General features: G+C 38.6%; 1 protein-coding gene across 2 annotated transcripts; it reads left to right on the top strand.

Annotated features, from left to right (window-relative positions):
• Positions 1-181: 181 nt before the first annotated feature.
• LOC131934647 (uncharacterized) lies at positions 182-16,526 on the top strand. Of its 2 annotated transcripts, none has more exons than XM_059290716.1 (5): positions 182-299; positions 4,987-5,058; positions 11,649-11,763; positions 12,466-12,626; positions 13,651-16,526. In XM_059290716.1, the coding sequence occupies exons 2-5, from the start codon at positions 5,007-5,009 to the stop codon at positions 14,280-14,282; spliced, it is 960 nt and encodes a 319-aa protein (XP_059146699.1). In that variant the 5' UTR covers positions 182-299; positions 4,987-5,006; the 3' UTR covers positions 14,283-16,526. The 2 variants fall into 2 exon arrangements, with proteins under 2 accessions (XP_059146699.1, XP_059146700.1); XM_059290717.1 differs by lacking the exon at positions 182-299 and adding an exon at positions 1,748-1,852.
• The last annotated feature ends 5,558 nt before the right edge of the window (positions 16,527-22,084 follow it).

The following is a 22,084-nucleotide window of genomic DNA, read 5'->3' as shown; positions in this document are numbered from 1 at the left end:
ACTCCTACTTTCTCCAACTCTCTAATGACGTACACGGCTAACGGCCGGTTGAGAGAGGGAGGGAGGAGGGGGGTATATCGTCTGCCTATTCACATCGAGTGACGTACTGAGGGAAACAGTCAACTAACCGTATCACGTGACCCGGGGAAGTATTTCTCCTACCCACGGCGTCGCCTGGCCTGTTTCGACAACTGGAGCCAGTCAGCGAGTGGTCGGGATTAAGTCACGTCACAGTACCGGCAGTTGACCAGTTGGTGTTGGTTGAGTCGCTGTGTGTACATAGGATATCACAACATCAGGTAAGCTGTCAGCTGTCGTGGTTGCTGTTGTTCTATCAGCTGTGGTGGTTGCTGTTGTTCTATCAGCTGTGGTGGTTGCTGTTGTTCTAACAGCTGTGGTGGTTGCTGTTGTTCTATCAGCTGTGGTGGTTGCTGTTGTTCTATCAGCTGTGGTGGTTGCTGTTGTTCTATCAGCTGTGGTGGTTGCTGTTGTTCTATTAGCTGTGGTGGTTGCTGTTGTTCTATTAGCTGTGGTGGCTGCTGTTGTTCTATCAGCTGTGGTGGTTGCTGTTGTTCTATCAGCTGTGGTGGTTGCTGTTGTTCTATTAGCTGTGGTGGTTGCTGTTGTTCTGTCAGCTGTGGTGGTTGCTGTTGTTCTGTTAGCTGTGGTGGTTGCTGTTGTTCTATCAGCTGTGGTGGTTGCTGTTGTTCTATCAGCTGTGGTGGTTGCTGTTGTTCTATCAGCTGTGGTGGTTGCTGTTGTTCTATCAGCTGTGGTGGTTGCTGTTGTTCTATCAGCTGTGGTGGTTGCTGTTGTTCTGTCAGCTGTGGTGGTTGCTGTTGTTCTATTAGCTGTGGTGGTTGCTGTTGTTCTGTCAGCTGTGGTGGTTGCTGTTGTTCTGTTAGCTGTGGTGGTTGCTGTTGTTCTATCAGCTGTGGTGGTTGCTGTTGTTCTATCAGCTGTGGTGGTTGCTGTTGTTCTATCAGCTGTGGTGGTTGCTGTTGTTCTATCAGCTGTGGTGGTTGCTGTTGTTCTATCAGCTGTGGTGGTTGCTGTTGTTCTGTCAGCTGTGGTGGTTGCTGTTGTTCTATCAGCTGTGGTGGTTGCTGTTGTTCTATCAGCTGTGGTGGTTGCTGTTGTTCTATTAGCTGTGGTGGTTGCTGTTGTTCTATTAGCTGTGGTGGTTGCTGTTGTTCTATTAGCTGTGGTGGTTGCTGTTGTTCTATTGGCTGTGGTGGTTGCTGTTGTTCTATTAGCTGTGGTGGTTGCTGTTGTTCTATCAGCTGTGGTGGTTGCTGTTGTTCTATTAGCTGTGGTGGTTGCTGTTGTTCTATTAGCTGTGGTGGTTGCTGTTGTTCTATTGGCTGTGGTGGTTGCTGTTGTTCTATTAGCTGTGGTGGTTGCTGTTGTTCTATCAGCTGTGGTGGTTGCTGTTGTTCTATCAGCTGTGGTGGTTGCTGTTGTTCTATCAGCTGTGGTGGTTGCTGTTGTTCTATCAGCTGTGGTGGTTGCTGTTGTTGTATCAGCTGTGGTGGTTGCTGTTGTTCTATCAGCTGTGGTGGTTGCTGTTGTTCTATCAGCTGTGGTGGTTGCTGTTGTTCTATCAGCTGTGGTGGTTGCTGTTGTTCTATTAGCTGTGGTGGTTGCTGTTGTTAGTTTTCTGTTCTTTATCTAACTAATTTTATTTCGCCGGTTATACGTGGTTGAGGGGGGGGGGGGGGGGGGGGTGTGAAACGGACCGGGTTGTTGCTGGTTGCCATGTGAAGTTGTAAATGTTGTAAATGTTGTAAATGTGAAGTTGTAGTTTTCAACTGAAATTCACATCCAGTTCATACTCTCTGGTCAGATTCTGGTAATTAAATTTTGAAATAATATTTTTTTTTAACTTCAACTCAGTAACCTGCATGCGGACATGCTGAAGTCAAATCTTATTAAATGAGTAAAGAAATAGTTAAACTATTGAGTAAATAAATAGACAATATTTAAGTTCAACGATTGAGTAAATAATTAGACAATATTATTTAACTTCAACGATGTTCAGTTCTTTTCTTTCGGGATCTTAAAAATAATGGAAATATTATTTTTTAGTTGTAAGTTCGAAAAAAATTCTGTTTTTGTTTTAAAAAAAAAAACGACAGTTTAAATTGTCGATGAAATACCATAATATTTTTAAATTTTTTATTTAAATTGTACGGTAAAATTAAAGATAGAGGACACACTTAGAAGACACATTTACAAAACGTAAAATTTGACACATATTTACATGATGGAAATTTACAGAAAACTTTAGAAGATGCAAGTTTCCAATACACAACTTTACAAAACTAAGAGTTACTCAAAACTCATTTACACAACACTAATTTACACACCATTAATTAACACAAAATTAATTTGCACAAAAATAATTTACACAGCATTAATTTACACTAAAAGTAATTTACACAACAATAATTTACACAACACAAATTAACAGGTCACAAATATAAAAATACAATTTTACAGAATAAATTACAAAACAAATCTACAAGACACATACTTACAGGACCAAAATAAAAGACACAACATTAAGCTCACAACATTATTAACCACAAATTTAAAATACACACATTTAAAAACCACAAATTTACAGCACACATTTTAAAAAATTCAAATGTATAAAACACGGGAGAACAATTTAAAAACACTTTACAATATATTTTCTGAACACATTATGTTGGACGTATGTCAGTACGTAACTGATATCTCAAGTGCGCTGGGTCGCTTCGCCTTTACCATTTTAGAATGTTGGTTGTCATAAAATGAACAGTTTTAAGCTCATAAAGCGCTTTATATAGGTTTATAACCGTGTTTGTGACGTACGTGTGTTTGTGTGCGTGTGTACGGGGAACAATTTTTAACCAACCCCCCTTTCCCCCCCCCCCTCCCACATGACGAATTACTGCATGAGCCACAACAGAGTACTCAAACTCAAATCCTGCTATATATAACTACACCACGACTACGCAATTATAAAACACCACAACAATCACACAATTATACAACTGCAAAACAGATCCACAATAATATTACACAACAACACAACTCCACAATTATACAACAACACAACTCCACAATTATACAACAACACAACAACTTCACACTTATACAGCAACACAATAAATCCACAAGTATACAACAACACAATCATACAACAACACAACTACACAAGTATACAACTACAACCTATATAGCTACACAAATGCACAAAACGGAAGTAGTAGGCTACAAATGTAATATACACATTTAAGTTTAAACTTTGTCAATGAAACCCAAGATAAAGCCATGACGAACAAAAGAAACACACCAAGATAATGTGGTAAAGATGGTGTTCACGGCTGTCTCAATGTAAACTCTTGTCATGTTGTTGTTAGTTCTGGAACCATTTCTTGTCATGTTGTTGTAAGTTCTGGAACCATTTCTTGTCATGATGTTGCTAGTTCTGGAACCATTTCTTGTCATGTTGTTGTTAGTTCTGGAACCATTCCTTGTCATGTTGTTGTTAGTTCTAGAACCATTTCTTGTCATGTTGTTGTTAGTTCTGGAACCATTTCTTGTCATGATGTTGTTAGTTCTGGAACCATTTCTTTTCATGTTGTTAGTTCTGGAACCATTTCTTGTCATGTTTTTGTTAGTTCTAGAACCGTTTCTTTGTGATCAACGCTGTTCTTTTGTAAGAATTATGCCAAGTTTTATTTGGTCTTGTAGGTTTATAAATAAAATTTCATCCACTAGCAACATTATCTTTAGGGTATCCAATAGTTTCTTAAATTACTCATCATTATATAGTGGCCTACTTTCCCTTTTTTTTCGTATCGAATTTTATTGACATTTTATATTTTATTGTTTCCTATTGGTCAATACTCTTTAATTGAGTTTTAGGTCTCATGGTCAATAATGATTTTCATTGATTAATTGAGAGGTCATATAACTGTTACACTCACTGTTTTTTTCATAGCTCTAATAGTCCTCTTCCGTAGATACTTTTTTACTTGAATTTTGTTGCTTCGTTTTTTAATAAAGGCTTTTACTTTACTCTGATAAAATATAACATTTTTATTGGTTAGTTACTAACACGAATTAGGCTGTACTATCAAAGCGGTATGTACGGGATCACAGTTGTTTATTAATTTATTACAATTAGTAATAGGGTGTGATAGTAGCAGTAGTATTGTTATTGTTATTATTATTATTAATATTATTAATAGTGGCACCTATAGTGAACTCATTTGTCTATTTAAAATAAATTAAACACGTGTATATATAGAAATATAAACTGGTTGAATTAAAGATCAACGATTTCAAATCTAACATGCTTGTAAAAAAAACTACTAGTTTGGACTTAGGAAAATGGTTTTATATCATTAAGAGATGTTCAACATGGTATATTCTTCAGTCAGTTATTTTGTTCTTTATGCTATCGTCAGTCATTTTGTCAATTTCTGTATACAAATCAGTTAAGGCCGTATTTCGTACTCTGTCAAGAAACTATAAGCTCTGAATCTCATCACAGAATATCATGTTACAATCTCATGACAGAATCTCATGACAGAATCTCATGACAGAATCACATTACAGAATCTCATTGCACAAATTCTTACAAACTTATTCTTCGTCCATATATTTCATTTAACATTTCTATTGTAGTACAAGCACAAAGGTTTACCCATTCGTACTAGAATCTGGCCCGTAGATCGGAAATCGTACATTGACATCGAAGATCGATGGCTTCTACTACATGAATACCTACAACTACGCGCGCATATATATATATATATATATATATATATATATATATATATATATATATCTTCAAATAAAAATATCAGCTTCAAAATCTTTACCGCCATTTTAAACAGAGCCTAAAAACTTTTTAATAACTTGGTAATGATTTTTAAAAAATTAATTAATGATAATTAAAGAAACTAATATACAAATTTTATTTTTCAGATAATTTCATCAGAAAAACAATGGGAATAACACACGCAATGGAATTGTTGCTGGTTTTTCTACTTGGATTAGGTAAGTGTTGGTTGTGATATACACTTTAGTTACCCAAAATATAGTAATAAAATATATACATATATTTTGCTCTATTTATTGCGACAATATTGTAACACCAATAGCGACAATTTTCTTGTTTTTATTTCGATCGAATCGAAACAGCAGGCTTGTCACGGCCTTAGAAAAATTTTCGGTTTTCTCAATACATGTTAATGGATATGTGGTTGCTTGTAGCTGTTAAATATTTGCATAGATTGAAAGTCTAACTCTCGTGATTGGAAGTTATTGAATAGACAGAGTCTAGCTCTCATGATTGGGAGTAAAAAAAAAAATTGAATAGACTAAGCCCTTGAGCCAGTGGGATATTTGTATGAAGGCTTATGTTAATGGACTGTTCAAATAATAATCTCCAAGAATAAAGATGCAGTGTGTGAATGAATCGATCTTTGAAAGATTTCACACACGTAGTATGTATGCAATCTTTGATAAAACAAGTATTAAAAAAATCTTTAAAATAAAAAAAAAAGACGCACTAAAATAAGACATTAAATGTACATTTTCTAGCTATCATGGTAGAAAGCGTAGGTCGCTGTGTAGATATACTAAACGACCAACGCTTTTAGCTTTACTTATATAACTAAAGATCTAGGCGTATTCTTAACTTTAACCCATGCTAAAACCATGACTTAATCTTAACTCTGACCTTGATACAAGTTCTAACTCAAAATTCTGACATCGATACTGGCATGAAAAAAACTTCATATCGTGTTACCGTAGAACATGGTAACAACAATAATATTATGTACCCACTGTCACTATCTGTAACAACAATAATATTATGTACCCACTGTCACTATCTGTAACAACAATAATATTATGTACCCACTGTCAATATCTGTAGCAACAATAATATTATGTACCCACTGTCAGTATCTGTGACAGCAACAAAATTAGGTAACCCATCCAACTATCTGTAACTAAGATAATATCCGGTGTCTATATGACTATCTGCCCAGCAATGCTATACACTATACAGATAACAATGATATACGACCAACGCGAAAGTATTTGGTCAATATTGATCTAACAAGATATGGTGATCGATAGACATTGATGATCTCTTAAGCCATCAATACAAACAATCAATCATTTTATGTTTACTAGTGGCGATCTATCGCCGAGAATGTCATACACATTTTTACGTTTATTTTATCTTAGTCCATTCATAGCTCCAACACTGTTTTTTTAAGCCTTCATCTGTTCATTTGTTTAAACTGTTCCCTCATATGTGTCTAGCTATCTCTTATCTGCTGTTCATAGGCTGTTCTTAGGTCTTTACTTGTAGGTAGGTCTTTATCTTCCCGTGGGCCTTTGGATATTTCTTTAATTTATCATTGTGTAAGAAATGCTTATTTTTCTTCGTTCTCGATTTTACTATTGAAGGAGCTATCATCCAACACAATCAAGCATTACTTGTCATACTGCCCGCTTTTCTTTCTAGATTTGCATCCATAGCCTTTACCCACCCAAGAACAAACTACAAGGCAGTAGCTGTTTGATTTTTGAGTTTTCTCTGCTAGAGGGGTTATTGTACCAGTCTAAAGAGCCTCGTATGCCAGGAGTTTCCAACTCAGGACTTTGGAGTTAGCAATAATAACTACTTCCCTTGTATGATGCTAGACATGTGTAGCCTATAGTCAGCATATATATATATATATATGTATATATATATATATATATATATATATATATATATATATATATATATATATATATATATATATATATATATATATATATATATATATAGCCCTCGCTCACAATTCCATCTTTTACATCGCCCCCAACCTTTACACAAACACAAAGTTTTGTGTTGTCAACCTTCACCCCAACCCACCCCCGCCAGGCACCGAACAAATATGGAAATCTTTTATGAAGAAACGGCCCGAGGGTACCCAGATTATTGGCATACCGTCGTGCTCTCTCGACTATATGGTTGCTAGGCTACAGCGTCCATCAACACAAGACGCCCCACAATGCAACTCTCCATAGTTCAAACCCACTCTACAGAGGTCTGGTTAGGTCAACTTAGCTAAAACAAGGACATTTTTAGGACATCTCGAAGACATTTGTAGGACATCTCAGAGACTGAAGAAGTCGTGTTTAAGTCGATTACTGACAGAACGGAACCGATTCTTTATTTGATTAACGGAAATCGGTTATTTGTTAGTCGATTATAAACAAGGAATCGATTTATGGAAGAAAAAAAATGTTATCAGTGAATCAGCAGATAAGGGTATAAAAGTAGTAATTAGAGAGGTGTTGTAGAAAACTAGACGTCAACGGCCGCTCCGCTCCCCCACCCCCACCCACCCCACACAGTAGTGACCAACCCTTAATTAACATTGTACACCAGCAGAGCCAGAAACCACCTAGCGCTTGCTAACGTTAAGGCTAGATCTACATAGTATGTTACATTCTTAGCTGGATTTGTTTCGTTGGTTTTTAATTTTCAAAAAAAAATATTGTATAATATTTGACTGTGGTTTATGTTACTTGTAATGTTAATCTTACTTCCTCCATCGTTAATCTTCCTTCTGCCATACAATCTATATATATATAAAGCAATGTATGTCTGTGTGTTTGTGTGTCCTTTATGCATTACTACACCTCTCATCACATCGCCGTGAAACTTTGGGAAGTTGTTGAGAATATTCCTGGGGAGGTTTCTGCGAAAAAAAATATTTCAAATTCTCAGTGGTGGCGCCCCGGTAGGGCGCGATTTGTTTTTCTCTATATACCGTATATAAAAATAATAAAAGTGAATTGCAGTGACACTGTTCACACGATCGCCATGAAACTTTAGGAAGTTGTTGAAAATATTCCTGGGGAGGTTTCTGAGAATTTTTTTTTTTAAATTCGCAGGGGTGGCGCCCCGAGAGGGCGCGATTTGTTTTTTTCTATTTACGGTATATAAAACTAAAAGTCGATTTTGGTTTGGCATCATTCATCCAATAGCCATGAGACTTTGGGGAGTTCATTATACCACTCTAGGGAAGGGTTCTGTAAAAAAATAATTTTTAATTTCGCAAGGGCGGCGCCACGGGAGGGTCCGATTTTTCTCTATATACGGTATATAAAAATAATAAAAGTGAATTGCAGTGACACCATTCATCCTATAGGCATGAAACTTTGGGGGTGTTGATTATGACACTCTGGGGAAGGGTTCTGTAAAAAAATCATATTTAATTTCGCAAGGGCGGCGCCACAGTAGGGTGCGATTTTTCTCAATATACGGTATATAAAAATAAAAGTCTATTTTGATTTCCCACTGTTCATCCGATAGCCATGAGACTTTGGGGAATTCATTATACCACTCTAGGGAAGGGTTCTGTAAAAAAAATATTTTTTTATTTCGCAAGGGCGGCGCCACGGGAGGGTCCGATTTTTCTCTATTTACGGTATATAAAAAGAATAAAAGTGAATTGCAGTGACACCGTTTATCCGATAGGCATGAGACTTTGGGGAGTTCATTATAAAACTCCAGGGAAGGGTTCTGTAAACAATAATTTTTAATTTCGCAAGGGCGGCGCCACGGGAGGGTGCGATTTTTCTCTATATTTGGTTTATAAAACAAGTCGATTTTGGTGTGACACCGTTATCCGATAGCCATGAGACTTTGGGGGAGTTGATTAGAACAATTCAGGGAAGGGTTCTGTAAAAAAAATCCTTTATTAATTTCGCAAGGGCGGCGCCACGGGCGGCTGCGATTTTTCTCTATATACGGTTTATAAAATTTCGTTGTTTTTTTCGTTTTCACACCGTTCATCCGTGTACCATGAAACTTTGGGGAGATTATTAGATCACTCAATGGTAGGGTTCTGTAAAAAATATTGTTTAATATTGCAAGGGCGGCGCACCACCGGGGGGGGGAGCGATTTTTTTTCTCTATATACGGTTTATAAAAAATAAAACTCGGATGCGGTTCATCCGAGTACCATGAAACTTTAGGAAGTAGATGAGAATACTCCCGAGAATATTTCTGCGAAAAAGAAAACTAAAGTTTCTTACGGGCGGCACCATATAGGGTACAACTTTCGTCAATACACGGTTTGGCGCCCAGAGTTTTAGAGGTCCTGTATAGCGAGTAAGGGGTACTACTATATTCAGCGGTAAAACTATAACAGGCTTCTAAAAATAACTTTGTAACGCGAGGAAATCCTGTACAGTTTCGTCACCTTGCGAAAGATGAAAAAATAAATGTTTGAATATGAGGAACCTACTGTAGAGTTTCGTCACTTTGCGAATGATGCAATAAGCATCTATTATTAGACGATCCAGGCCGAAATTGAGACCGAGCATCTAATAATAGACCACTAGTAACGCTAGCATATTGCATCAGTCGAACTGATGTTTAAAACACGTCAAATAATTTTTTTATGTGTTAAAGAAAAAAATCCTGTTCATTTGTGTCACTTTAGCGAATGACGAAATCTGCATCATTGTTTACAGGATGCTATTTGGCACGCTGGGTTATCCTATGAGCACGATGGCGCCTGTTAGTTTTAAGGAGCCAGGGGCCTTACGCTGCGCCTCCGCGGTAGTGTAATCGGGGGGTGGGGAGGTGGGGGCTCCTGAGAGCGCCCCTCTACGTTCCTGACATATGGGTGGTCACTGAAGTGTGTTCTACCTAATTATTTCGGTGAGTGATTAATATACACTCAAGATTTTCATGCGGTAGTGTAGGAAAACCCGTGTCCCGATAATTATTATCCAAGCGCAGGCAATGTTGACATTTAAATAACACAGTTTTAGAAAACAAGGTGATGCGTCTAAGAACATATGATTGGTAATGCATTGGTGATATCCTTCTAATATATTTCGTCAGACTTTATTCTATCCCCGCGGCAACGCGCGGGGGACGGGTACGCTAGTATAATATATAAACCACGTCTAGATAGAGTATCAACGTGCCAATGGGAATAAACCACGTGAAAAATCTGGCATAAATGTGTTGTACCAGTTTGTGGAGATTTCGGACTTCGGTCCTGGCTATAGGCCTACATCTAATTGGTTAGTTGTCTAAACTCGGACATACCCCGCTTAATCTAGCCTGATGTGTTAAGCAGTCTGAATAGTTATGAAGCGATCAATTTAGCCGGTTATATTAAGCCATTAAAATGGGTTTGAAAAGACAACCATAGCCGGCTAAATTTAGCCGTTAGCGTCACTGGCAAGGTTTGATGAAGCTTGCCATAGTTAGCATTGTCCGCGGTGTCAGTTAGACTTGCACTCAATGGCTTGATCGAACAAATTTTAAGGGTCACGAACTCCGGTCAATCATTTTTTGTATATCCACGCTCACGGACAATCGTCTTTTAAATGCTAATCCTGGTCACACAACCCTGTCAGAGGTTCTTTTGAGACTGTCTTATTTAACCCAGTGAAAGGTCAGCGTGACCGAGATAACTCTGGAACCACCCTGGTGTCAGACCGTGACCGCGAACGTCAAATCAAAATTTTGACGTGAAAGATACGCGTCTAAGACGTTCGTCTGTATCGTTCATTCAAAACTAAACATTCTTAGATCAATGCGATAACCCCTGCGACCCCAAAAAGGGGGGGGGGGGGTAGCCAGTCACTTACTACCTTGACACCTACATACAGTAAAAGGGAAAACCAGCAGAGCTACAGCAACCGAAAACAGCTTCCGCCCAACAGAAACACAAACTCGCATGTCTGAATGATAAACTGATACAGGATTCTTAAACCCTGATTACGATTGTTTACATTTCCGCTGCCCGTAGCAACCGCACGCTAAATCTATAAATAAACACACGGTAACGGCGTTTATTTCTGCGGTTAACTGGCGTCACGAGAAATTTGACTGTTCTATTATCCTGGTGGGTGCGTTGGTCAGGTTTTTATGCCGTTTTGAGTCAAACAGTTTTTGCGTGTATGAAAGAATCAACAATAAGGGGAGGGAATCACGGGTAAACTTACGTCATATGACCAGTGCATTCAAACAACAACAGCTTTTTATTTCCTTTAGTGATTGAAGTTAATTGAAATTCCAGCTCGCTGTCCCGTACTTTAGATCTAGTATTATTTAAATGATTTGTTATTTTTAATTCCAGTCGTTTTTTGTTTGTTTGTTTGTTTGTTTGTTTGTTTGTTTGTTTTTGTCTCCGTGATATGACGTTTAAAAGGCTTTAAACTGTGGAACGAAATCGTGGTTGCTTTGAGAAAGTTTTACCGAAATGTCCTGGTGTAAAACACTTTAGGAAAATAAACAATAACTAGTCGAGAATTCTCTTATTTATGAATATGAAGATAAGGGCGGAGGGGCTAGAAGTAGGCGTGGTGGCACAAATGTAATATTTCTCTTGTTTATTATAGTATTTAATGTTTTATTGTCTATTTGAATTTAACTGAAACAGAAGAAAACGAGAGCACACAAAACCAACAAAAAACAAACTAAACCACCATACATATCCCAATCACATACTGTCACATAATCACATAACGGCTAACACCAGACAAGGCAAACAATTTTGTACAACACAACCAGCCATCAGAAGACTTGACCAGACTTTGTTTCTCCACAGTTCCCGCCATCTTGTGCGGGCAGACGTGTTCCTTCACTCAAAGTTCGACAACCTACTCGGTCTTCTGCGAGAACGGCTGCTGCAGCAATGCCTGTTGTAAGACCAGCACGGTCGAGTGAGTACTGTAAACCTTCCATTTTACATCTCATCGTGTTTTTTATTTCAATTTTTAGAGGGGGGCGGGGCGGGTGTCTTTTGTAATTGTTATGTCTTTTAATAGAGTACAGTAAACCTTTCATTTTATACGTCCTCGTGTTTTTTCGTGTTTATTTATTTTATTTTATTTTATTTTTTATTTCTTTTTTTTTTTGGGGGGGGGGGGGGTGCCAACTGTAATTGTTAAGTCTTTGCATGTTCAAATGAATACAGTAAACCTTTCATTTTACACGTCCTCGCGTTTCTTGTTGGGGAGAGGGCGGAGAGGCTTGTGTGCTGTAATTGTTCTGTTTTTGACACTGATTAAATTTTTTGTAGTAAATCTTCTATGTCTACTGGCGCTTTGATTAAATTACTGGTTTAAATAGAAAATCCTTTATGTCTACAGTACTGACGCTTTGATTAAATTCTTGGTTTAAAGTGTAAATCTTCTGTCTACAGTACTGACACTTTGATTAAATTCTTGGTTTAAAGAGTAAATCCTTTATGTCCACAGTACTGACGCTTTGATTAAATTCTTGGTTTAAATAGAAAATCCTTTATGTCTACAGTACTGACACTTTGATTAAATTATTGATTTAAATAGAAAATGTTTAATGTCTACAGTACTGGCGCTTTGATTAAATTCTTGGTTTAAATAGAAATTTTTTAATGTCTACAGTACTGACGCGGTGGCCATCGGAGTGTCGGTCGCCCTAGCCCTTCTCCTCCTCATTCTGCTCATCATACTTATTGTCTACTGCTACAAGAAGAGGAAGAACAAGAAGAAAGATTGGGATGAGAATAGTACGACGACAAACGACAACACCGTCGTGCTCTATAGTAAGTCATTAGGTAGCTCGCTGGTCGTGCTCTTTAGTAAGTCGTGTCTTGATTAATAATAATGTCAAGATACTTTTATATCGTCAAAAATGTGGGCCTATATTCAACATGTCTCTAGAAAATAAAACTCTTCACATTATTATCAATGACAAAAAAAATATTAAGTTAAACTTTTTTATAATATGATATTCAATACTAGCAACAAGTTGTTTTATTGATCGCGATATTCAATACTAGCAATAAGGTGGTTTGTTGAGCTTATTTCAACATCATTCCACGTGACCGTATGCGCTAACTGTTGTATTTCCTCTCTGTTGTTTTGTTGAACTTATCTCAACATCATCCCACGTGACCGTACGCGCTAACTGTTGTATTTCCTCTCTGTTGTCTTGTTGAACTTATCTCAACATCATCCCACGTGACCGTATGTGCTAACTGTTGTATTTCCTCTCTGTTGTTTTGTTGAACTTATCTCAACATCATCCCACGTGACCGTATGTGCTAACTGTTGTATTTCCTCTCTGTTGTTTTGTTGAACTTATCTCAACATCATCCCACGTGACCGTATGTGCTAACTGTTGTATTTCCTCTCTGTTGTTTTGTTGAACTTATTTCAACATCATACCACGTGACCGTATGCGCTAACTGTTGTATTTCCTTCTCTGTTGTTTTGTTGAACTTATCTCAACATCATACCACGTGACCGTATGCGCTAACTGTTGTATTTCCTCTCTGTTGTTTTGTTGAACTTATCTCAACATCATACCACGTGACCGTATGCGCTAACTGTTGTATTTCCTTCTCTGTTGTTTTGTTGAACTTATCTCAACATCATCCCACGTGACCGTATGTGCTAACTGTTGTATTTCCTCTCTGTTGTTTTGTTGAACTTATCTCAACATCATCCCACGTGACCGTATGTGCTAACTGTTGTATTTCCTCTCTGTTGTTTTGTTGAACTTATTTCAACATCATACCACGTGACCGTACGCGCTAACTGTTGTATTTCCTCCTCTGCCCACAGACATGCCGACCAGAAAGACGGCAAAAGTGGCGGCAATCAAAAGCGACTTCTACGAGACGACCAAATACACCCAGACAGGGGAGCCGACTCCCCCCTACCGAGAGAAAGTTTTCTTCGGCCGCTCCAACCGCTGGAAGCTCAAGAAGAACCAGATCCACCGACGCCGTCTACCGTCCAACACGGGCGAGAAGTCTACTCAGACCCCGGGGAACCAACCCACCATGATCCGGCCCGCCCAGCCGCCCGCCCCCGTCACGCCCTATCTAGAAGAAGTCGTCACCATCCCGGAGAAGTCGAGCCAAACATCCGCCCAGCCTAAAAACAAAGGCGCCCCGCCCGGGTCGAAGCTGTACGACCCCAACCGTGTGGCCAGAGATAAAACCAAGCAGGGCTACAGCGCCTCGTGGGCCGCTCACCCTCCCTGGCAACACCACACCAACCAGCGGAGTTTGGACCAGACGCAGCCCAAACCGTTAGACACCTACGCCAACTTCGGCTCGGCGGACGTGGAGCCGTACTCCACCTCGGAGCTGGGCCACTACCGGTACGACAGTGACGTCATCGAGAACCAGGGCAGCAGCCGGTCGTCCATGACCTTCGTCAGGCCGCGGTCACTCAACGGTTACGACTAAATCCTGTTTCAAACATCTCCTATCACGCATTACAAAAACTAGATAAACAGCTTATCAACAGCTAGGATAAAGAGATTCTTTAATTAAAACATGTGTTTATGACTGATGAATGGTTTAGAATAATATTGTGACGCCGTACATCTGTACTAGTGTAATGTTCTGTAAAGGCGAAACCAAGGGGTGCGTGGGAGCGTACACCCCCCAACCTATTGTAATGGTTCTGGCTCAGATATTTCCTGAGTTAATTACACAGCTCCTGAATCTGCTATCAGCTTTCGACATTAATTTATTCATGTGAACTTTGAACAATGGTCAGAAAACCATTTCTGACAAACAAACTAACCAGTGGCCAAACACCTGCCCAGAGTTTCCAACAACCTCACCTGGACCTTGACCTAATTTCTAGCCAATCGTCGGTAGGGATACTAATCGATGCCATTGTTTATAACCAGCACAGATGGGCATCAAACAAGCCACTGTTTAATCAAGCTGTTGTTGACCTCGTCGTAGCCTGTTTTTGTTACAAGAAAATATCTGATAACATGACTTTTTCAATCTGTCCACCAGCGGTGTAGCTACCCACACTGTTGTCCTGTCATAGCTACACCTGTTGCTGTCCTGTCATAGCTACCCATTGTTGCTGTCCTGTCATAGCTACCCATTGTTGTTGTCCTGTCATAGCTACCCACATTGCTGTCCTGTCATAGCTACAATTGTTGCTGTCCTGTTATAGCTACCCATTGTTGTTGTCCTGTTATAGCTACCCACGTTGCTGTCCTGTCATAGCTACCAACGTTGCTGTCCTGTCATAGCTACACCTGTTGCTGTCCTGTCATAGCTACCCACATTGTTGTTGTCCTGTCATTGCTACCAACGTTGTTGTCTTGTCATAGCTACCCACGTTGTTGTCCTGTCATAGCTACCCATTGTTGTTGTCCTGTCATTGCTACCAACGTTGTTGTCTTGTCATAGCTACCCACGTTGTTGTCCTGTCATAGCTACCCATTGTTTCTGTCCTGTCATAGCTACCCATTGTTGCTGTCCTGTCATAGCTACCCATTGTTGCTGTCCTGTCATAGCTACCCATTGTTGTTGTCCTGTCATTGCTACCAACGTTGTTGTCCTGTCATAGCTACCCACATTGCTGTCCTGTCATAGCTACAATTGTTGCTGTCCTGTTATAGCTACCCATTGTTGTTGTCCTGTTATAGCTACCCACGTTGCTGTCCTGTCATAGCTACCAACGTTGCTGTCCTGTCATAGCTACACCTGTTGCTGTCCTGTCATAGCTACCCACATTGTTGTCCTGTCATAGCTACCCATTGTTGTTGTCCTGTCATAGCTACCCATTGTTGCTGTCCTGTCATAGCTACCCATTGTTGTTGTCCTGTCATTGCTACCAACGTTGTTGTCTTGTCATAGCTACCCACATTGCTGTCCTGTCATAGCTACAATTGTTGCTGTCCTGTTATAGCTACCCATTGTTGTTGTCCTGTCATAGCTACCCACATTGCTGTCCTGTCATAGCTACAATTGTTGCTGTCCTGTTATAGCTACCCATTGTTGTTGTCCTGTCATAGCTACCCACGTTGTTGTCCTGTCATAGCTACCCACGTTGTTGTCCTGTCATAGCTACCCATTGTTGCTGTCCTGTCATAGCTACCCATTGTTGTTGTCCTGTCATAGCTACCCACGTTGTTGTTGTCCTGTCATAGCTACCCACGTTGCTGTCCTGTCATAGCTACCCACGTTGTTGTCCTGTCATAGCTACCCATTTATTTTTCCCCAACCTCTTAAGGATTTGATAGATAAATGTTGTCATGTACGAAGGATCAACTGCAGCTTATGTGAGTCGGTTTGACATCAATACATTTTTCCCGTCAAACATCTATGGTTTTACAATAATAGTGAACCTGCGTAACTTGATGTAGACGTTTGTATTTATAAAGATGAATGGATTTACAAATGGCAGTTTTTTAAATGTAAATATGGTCTATTGAGCAGTGAGAAAATTGAAATATTTAAGCAAAATGTGATATATTTAATCATGATATAATGTTATTTTTTAAAACGTATTAAATGTGTGATATATTTATACAAATTAAATGTGATATTTATATTTTTTTATATAGATATCTGCACCTCACTATGTTAAAAAAATATTATAATGATTACATCCTTAAATGGTTGTTAAACGTCATTTTATGTAATCAGTTGTCCAGATTACGTCATGTTTCCTGTACAGAGGCGTAGCGAGGGGGGGGGCGGGGGGGACATATGTCCCCGGGCGCCGACCTTAGGGGGGGGCGCCAAATTGAAAGTTTGAGGGGGGGGGGGGTGCAAATGAAAAGTTCGAGGGGGGGTGCAAATCGAAAGTTTGAGGGGGGGGGTGCAAATGAAAAGTTCGAGGGGGGGGGTGCAAATCGAAAATTTGCTCCCGAGGGGGGCGCCAAATTGAAAGTATGTCCCCGGGCGCCGGGAAGGGTCGCTACGCCTCTGTTCCTGTAATCACCTGTCTAGATTACGTCATGTTTCTTGTAATCACCTGTCTAGATTACGTCATATGTTCTTTACTCAACTGTCTAGAATACGTCATGTTTCTTGTAATCACCTGTCTAGATTACGTCATATGTTCTTTACTCAACTGTCTAGAATATGTCATGTTTCTTGTAATTAGTTGTCCAGATTACATCATGTTTCCTGTAATCACCTGTCTAGATTACGTCATATGTTCTTTACTCAACTGTCTAGATTACGTCATATGTTCTTTACTTAACTGTCTAGAATACGTCATGTTTCTTGTAATCACCTGTCTAGATTATGTCATATGTTCTTTACTCAACTGTCTAGATTACGTCATATGTTCTTTACTCAACTGTCTAGATTACGTCATGTTTCCTGTAATCACCTGTCTAGATTACGTCATGTTTCCTGTTATCCAAGTGTCCACCTTGAGCAACCCCTGCTCACATTGTGGCAGTCAGTGTATGTTTGTTATACAATTTGTTAACTTAATGTGTATGTTTGTTATACAGTTTGTTAACTTGATGTGTATGTTTGTTATACAATTTGTTAACTTGATGTGTATGTTTGTTATACAATTTGTTAACTTAATGTGTATGTTTGTTATACAGTTTGTTAACTTGATGTGTATGTTTGTTATACAATTTGTTAACTTGATGTGTATGTTTGTTATACAATTTGTTAACTTGATGTGTATGTTTGTTATACAGTTTGTTAACTTGATGTGTATGTTTGTTATACAATTTGTTAACTTAATGTGTATGTTTGTTATACAGTTTGTTAACTTGATGTGTATGTTTGTTATACAATTTGTTAACTTGATGTGTATGTTTGTTATACAATTTGTTAACTTAATGTGTATGTTTGTTATACAGTTTGTTAACTTGATGTGTATGTTTGTTATACAATTTGTTAACTTGATGTGTATGTTTGTTATACAATTTGTTAACTTGATGTGTATGTTTGTTATACAGTTTGTTAACTTGATGTGTATGTTTGTTATACAATTTGTTAACTTGATGTGTATGTTTGTTATACAATTTGTTAACTTAATGTGTATGTTTGTTATACAACTTGTTATCTTAATGTGAATGTTATACAACTTGTTATCTTATTGTGAATGTTATACAACTTGTTATCTTATTGTGAATGTTATACAATTTGTTAAATTAATGTGAATGTTATACAACTTGTTATCTTAATGCACTTTTTACAATCAAAATGTATTTAATTGAGTGGCCAGACATGCACGATGTGATAAGAAATAAAATTGTTAATATATCTGTTACATTTACTTCATGTTTTTTTATAGACCTACACAGCTCTGTGTGTTTACACACACACACGTACTCACCATCACACAAACACAAGCACACACACATACACACGCACGCACACAAGCACACACTCAAGCACACACACACACTCACACACTCTCATACACACAATCACACACTCACACATACACTCACACACACACACAATCAGACACACATACTCACATGAAGCATGTCCAAATTCTCGAGCATATTTTTTTTAAAAATCAGACCAACAATGAAACTATTATTTATACATTTTATTTTTGCCCCGTTCGTCACTTTCCCTATAAAAATTGGATCTAACTAGGCGAACAGTGAAAGTGAAAAGAAGCGTACACGTGAAATCAAACACGCCTAACGCCATAGCCGGTGTCCCGTGAAATTCGTGCTTAGAAATTCTTCCAGACGCTTTATGCCTTGTCTGCTACCATAAAAAAACTAGTCCCTGAGTCGCAGAGTATGATTATGAATACAGAATTCCTGAGTCGCAGAGTATGAATACAGAATTCCTGAATCGCATACTTTGTTGAAGTAATCCTTCAGCGGTGGGAAGTTTTGAAGTTTTTTTTATGTCTCTAGCTGGACCCCCTGGTGTTGACCACGTGATCCGAAAATATGCAAATCGTGTGGGTCAATACTGACTGACTACGTGTAGTAGACAGCAGTATAAAAAACTTGGCATACATTTTTAGATAATTTTTGTTATTTATTATTTAACAACACATTTTAAATAGTTTTGCTTAATTGAAACAACCCATAATTAGAATACAAAGTCGGCGTTGTCGAGTTGGTAAAGCTCAACACATTCCGAGATGGGGTTGTATAGCTGGGGACAGCAACCTTTCTAGCAGAGACAACACCATAGTCAAACAACTGCTGCCTTATTGTTTATTCTTGGATGGACAAAGGCTGTGGAAGCAAATCTAAAAAGAAAAGCCGGGCTGGGACTAGACAAGGACTTGACAAAGATTAGACAATGTCTTGGACTAGGACTAGACTGGGACTAGACTAGACTAGACTAGACTAGACTAGACTAGACTAGACTAGACTAGACTAGACTAGACTAGACTAGACTAGACTAGACTAGACTAGACTAGACTAGACTAGACTAGACTAGACTAGACTAGACTAGACTAGACTAGACTAGACTAGACTAGACTAGACTAGACTAGACTAGACTAGACTAGACTAGACTAGACTAAACTAGGACTAGGACTAGGACTAGACTAGACTAGACTGTAGACTAGAGATCAAAGGCCACCGATAAACAAACATTCGAGATCACAAAGAAGAATCGAATACGCTATTCAAGACGCACAAATATTTGACTAGCCATAATTCTAGATATTCAGTGAAAAAAACTATGTGCTACGTCATATATTCTTCAAGGGGACATAACATTCACATAACATTCACATAACACAGTAACTGTATTGCTTTTTATTTATATCTTGCAGTACAAACATTGAATGATAATTGCTATCAACTGGGACCATCAAAATCGAGGTTGTTATCACCAGAGTGGCTTCCCCTGCTCCTTAGTAACAGTAAACAAAAGATAAGATGAAGTGGATAGACGTAAGACAGGGGCGACAACCCAAAGACTTTTATATACAACTTTTCCCACACCTTGTTGAGAAGGATTTGTGTACCTTCTATAGCCAGACATATTGAAAACTTGGCCAGTTATTTATAATCCACTTCTATAGAAGGAGATGTTTTTGTAGGACTGCTGATCTGTAACACGTAGATTTGTCTCGTTATTTATGGCCCTACTCAAAGTTTTACATTTGGTGAGATTTTGGCAAATGATTTCAGAATTTCGCAATTAAGAAATGCCTTGTTATGTGTTTATAAATTATGATAATTGATTTTAAGTAGTAGAATTTTTGTCAAGATTTTGAAAATATTTAAATATTTAAACTTCAATGTAACAAGACACCTTTCGGGACCATTAGGCATAGGTCTTAATTTTTTAAAATTAAACACGTCTAACAAATATAAAAAATTATATTAAATTTGAAGTATTAACTTTTTTTTAAAACATAGCTAGGTCAAGAACTTGTAAATAATCGGTTATCAGTAGAATGTAGAATAGACAGCAAACCATAAAACAGTTTACTGAATCCAATTTAAATCTTACATTCTCTATGAAAACGGGAGTTATGGTCCTTGAATAGCTGGTGCGTGATTCGCAACGTAAACTAACTCATGCTCTAAAAATAGCGCGCTTGTCTATTGATAGATTTACCGTTGTATTGATGACACCATTTAACTCGGTAGAAAGAAAGTGGTCGAGTATTGAGGTGAAAAATAAGTTTTATCCTTGGTTTAATGTAAGACAGCTTTAAGGGGCACATAACTATGGGGGGGAGGGGGGGGGGGGGGGGGGTAATGTGACATCGCGCTAAGGTGATTCGGTGTTCTAGTGACACAGATTTAAGGTGACACAGATTTAAGGTGACACTGTGTTGAGGTGACACAGATTTATAGTGACTCAGGACTGAGATGACTCTAGTTACCACGTATTGATTATATTGTAGTAGTTACCACATATTGATTAAATTGTAGTAGTTACCACGTATTGATTACATTGTAGTAGTTACCACGTATTGATTACATTGTAGTAGTTACCACGTATTGATTACATTGTAGTAGTTACCACGTATTGATTACATTGTAGTAGTTACCTCGTATTGATTACATTGTAGTAGTTACCACGTATTGATTACATTGTAGTAGTTACCTCGTATTGATTACATTGTAGTAGTTACCTTGTATTGATTACATTGTAGTAGTTACCTCGTATTGATTACATTGTAGTAGTTACCACGTATTGATTACATTGTAGTAGTTACCACGTATTGATTACATTGTAGTAGTTACCTCGTATTGATTACATTGTAGTAGTTACCACGTATTGATTACATTGTAGTAGTTACCACGTATTGATTACATTGTAGTAGTTACCTCGTATTGATTACATTGTAGTAGTTACCTCGTATTGATTACATTGTAGTAGTTACCTCGTATTGATTACATTGTAGTAGTTACCACGTATTGATTACATTGTAGTAGTTACCACGTATTGATTACATTGTAGTAGTTACCTCGTATTGATTACAGCGTAGTAGTTACCTCGTACTGAGTACATTGTAGTAGTTACCTCTTATTGAGTAGGCTACATTGAAGTTTAGGTAATTTTCACTTAACTGGTAGTGTGTGGTGAAATGTGGAGTGAGGTGTGTGTCTTGTGTGATGAATCATGTAGTTATTTGTTTAGAGTGTGAGGTCAGTTGTGTGTGACTTGTGTAGTTTGTGATGTGCAAGGTGTGGGGTTGTTGTATAGTGTGACGTCACTTATCAAAAACTGAGTTCAAATCTAAACTCGCGTATATTTTAACAACAGCTATAAACAAACAGTGAATGTCATTGTCAATGTTTTTATGCCAGCAGTTATTGGCGTTGCTGGGTTTTGTGACGTAGTTTAACGTAGTAGACCGTCCCGGCTATGTTACTGGTGTACTTCTGGTAGCTCTAGGCTAGCACTGGTAGCCTTATACTAGGCTAGCACTGGTAGCCCTACACTAGGCTAACACTGGTAGCCCTAAACTAGGCTAGCACTACTCTACACTAGGCTAGCACTGGTAGCCTTACACTAGGCTAGCCTACTCTACACTAGGCTAGCACTGGTAGCCCTACACTAGGCTAGCACTGGTAGCCCTACACTAGGCTAGCACTTGTAGCCCTACACTAGGCTAGTACTGGTAGCCCTACACTAGGCTAGCACTGCTAGCCCTACACTAGGCTAGCACTGGTAGCCCTACACTAGGCTAGCACTGGTAGCCATATCCTAGACTAGCACTGGTAGCCCTACACTAGGCTAGCACTGGTAGCCCTATACTAGGCTAGCACTGGTAGCCCTACACTAGGCTAGCACTGGTAGCCCTAAACTAGGCT

This window comes from Physella acuta, unplaced genomic scaffold (assembly GCF_028476545.2).
Source record: "Physella acuta isolate Inbredline_101_S28 unplaced genomic scaffold, ASM2847654v3 ptg000115l, whole genome shotgun sequence".
In the NCBI taxonomy this organism is placed as follows: domain Eukaryota; kingdom Metazoa; phylum Mollusca; class Gastropoda; family Physidae; genus Physella; species Physella acuta.
This window is presented reverse-complemented; position numbering and strand designations above follow the sequence as displayed.

Coding starts and splice junctions, on each gene's coding strand:
- LOC131934647 (XM_059290716.1), top strand. CDS start 5,007: ATGGGAATAACACACGCAATGGAATTGTTGCTGGTTTTTCTACTTGGA. Junction 5,059..11,648: donor GGTTTTTCTACTTGGATTAG/GTAAGTGTTGGT, acceptor GTTTCTCCACAG/TTCCCGCCATCTTGTGCGGG. Junction 11,764..12,465: donor TGTAAGACCAGCACGGTCGA/GTGAGTACTGTA, acceptor TAATGTCTACAG/TACTGACGCGGTGGCCATCG.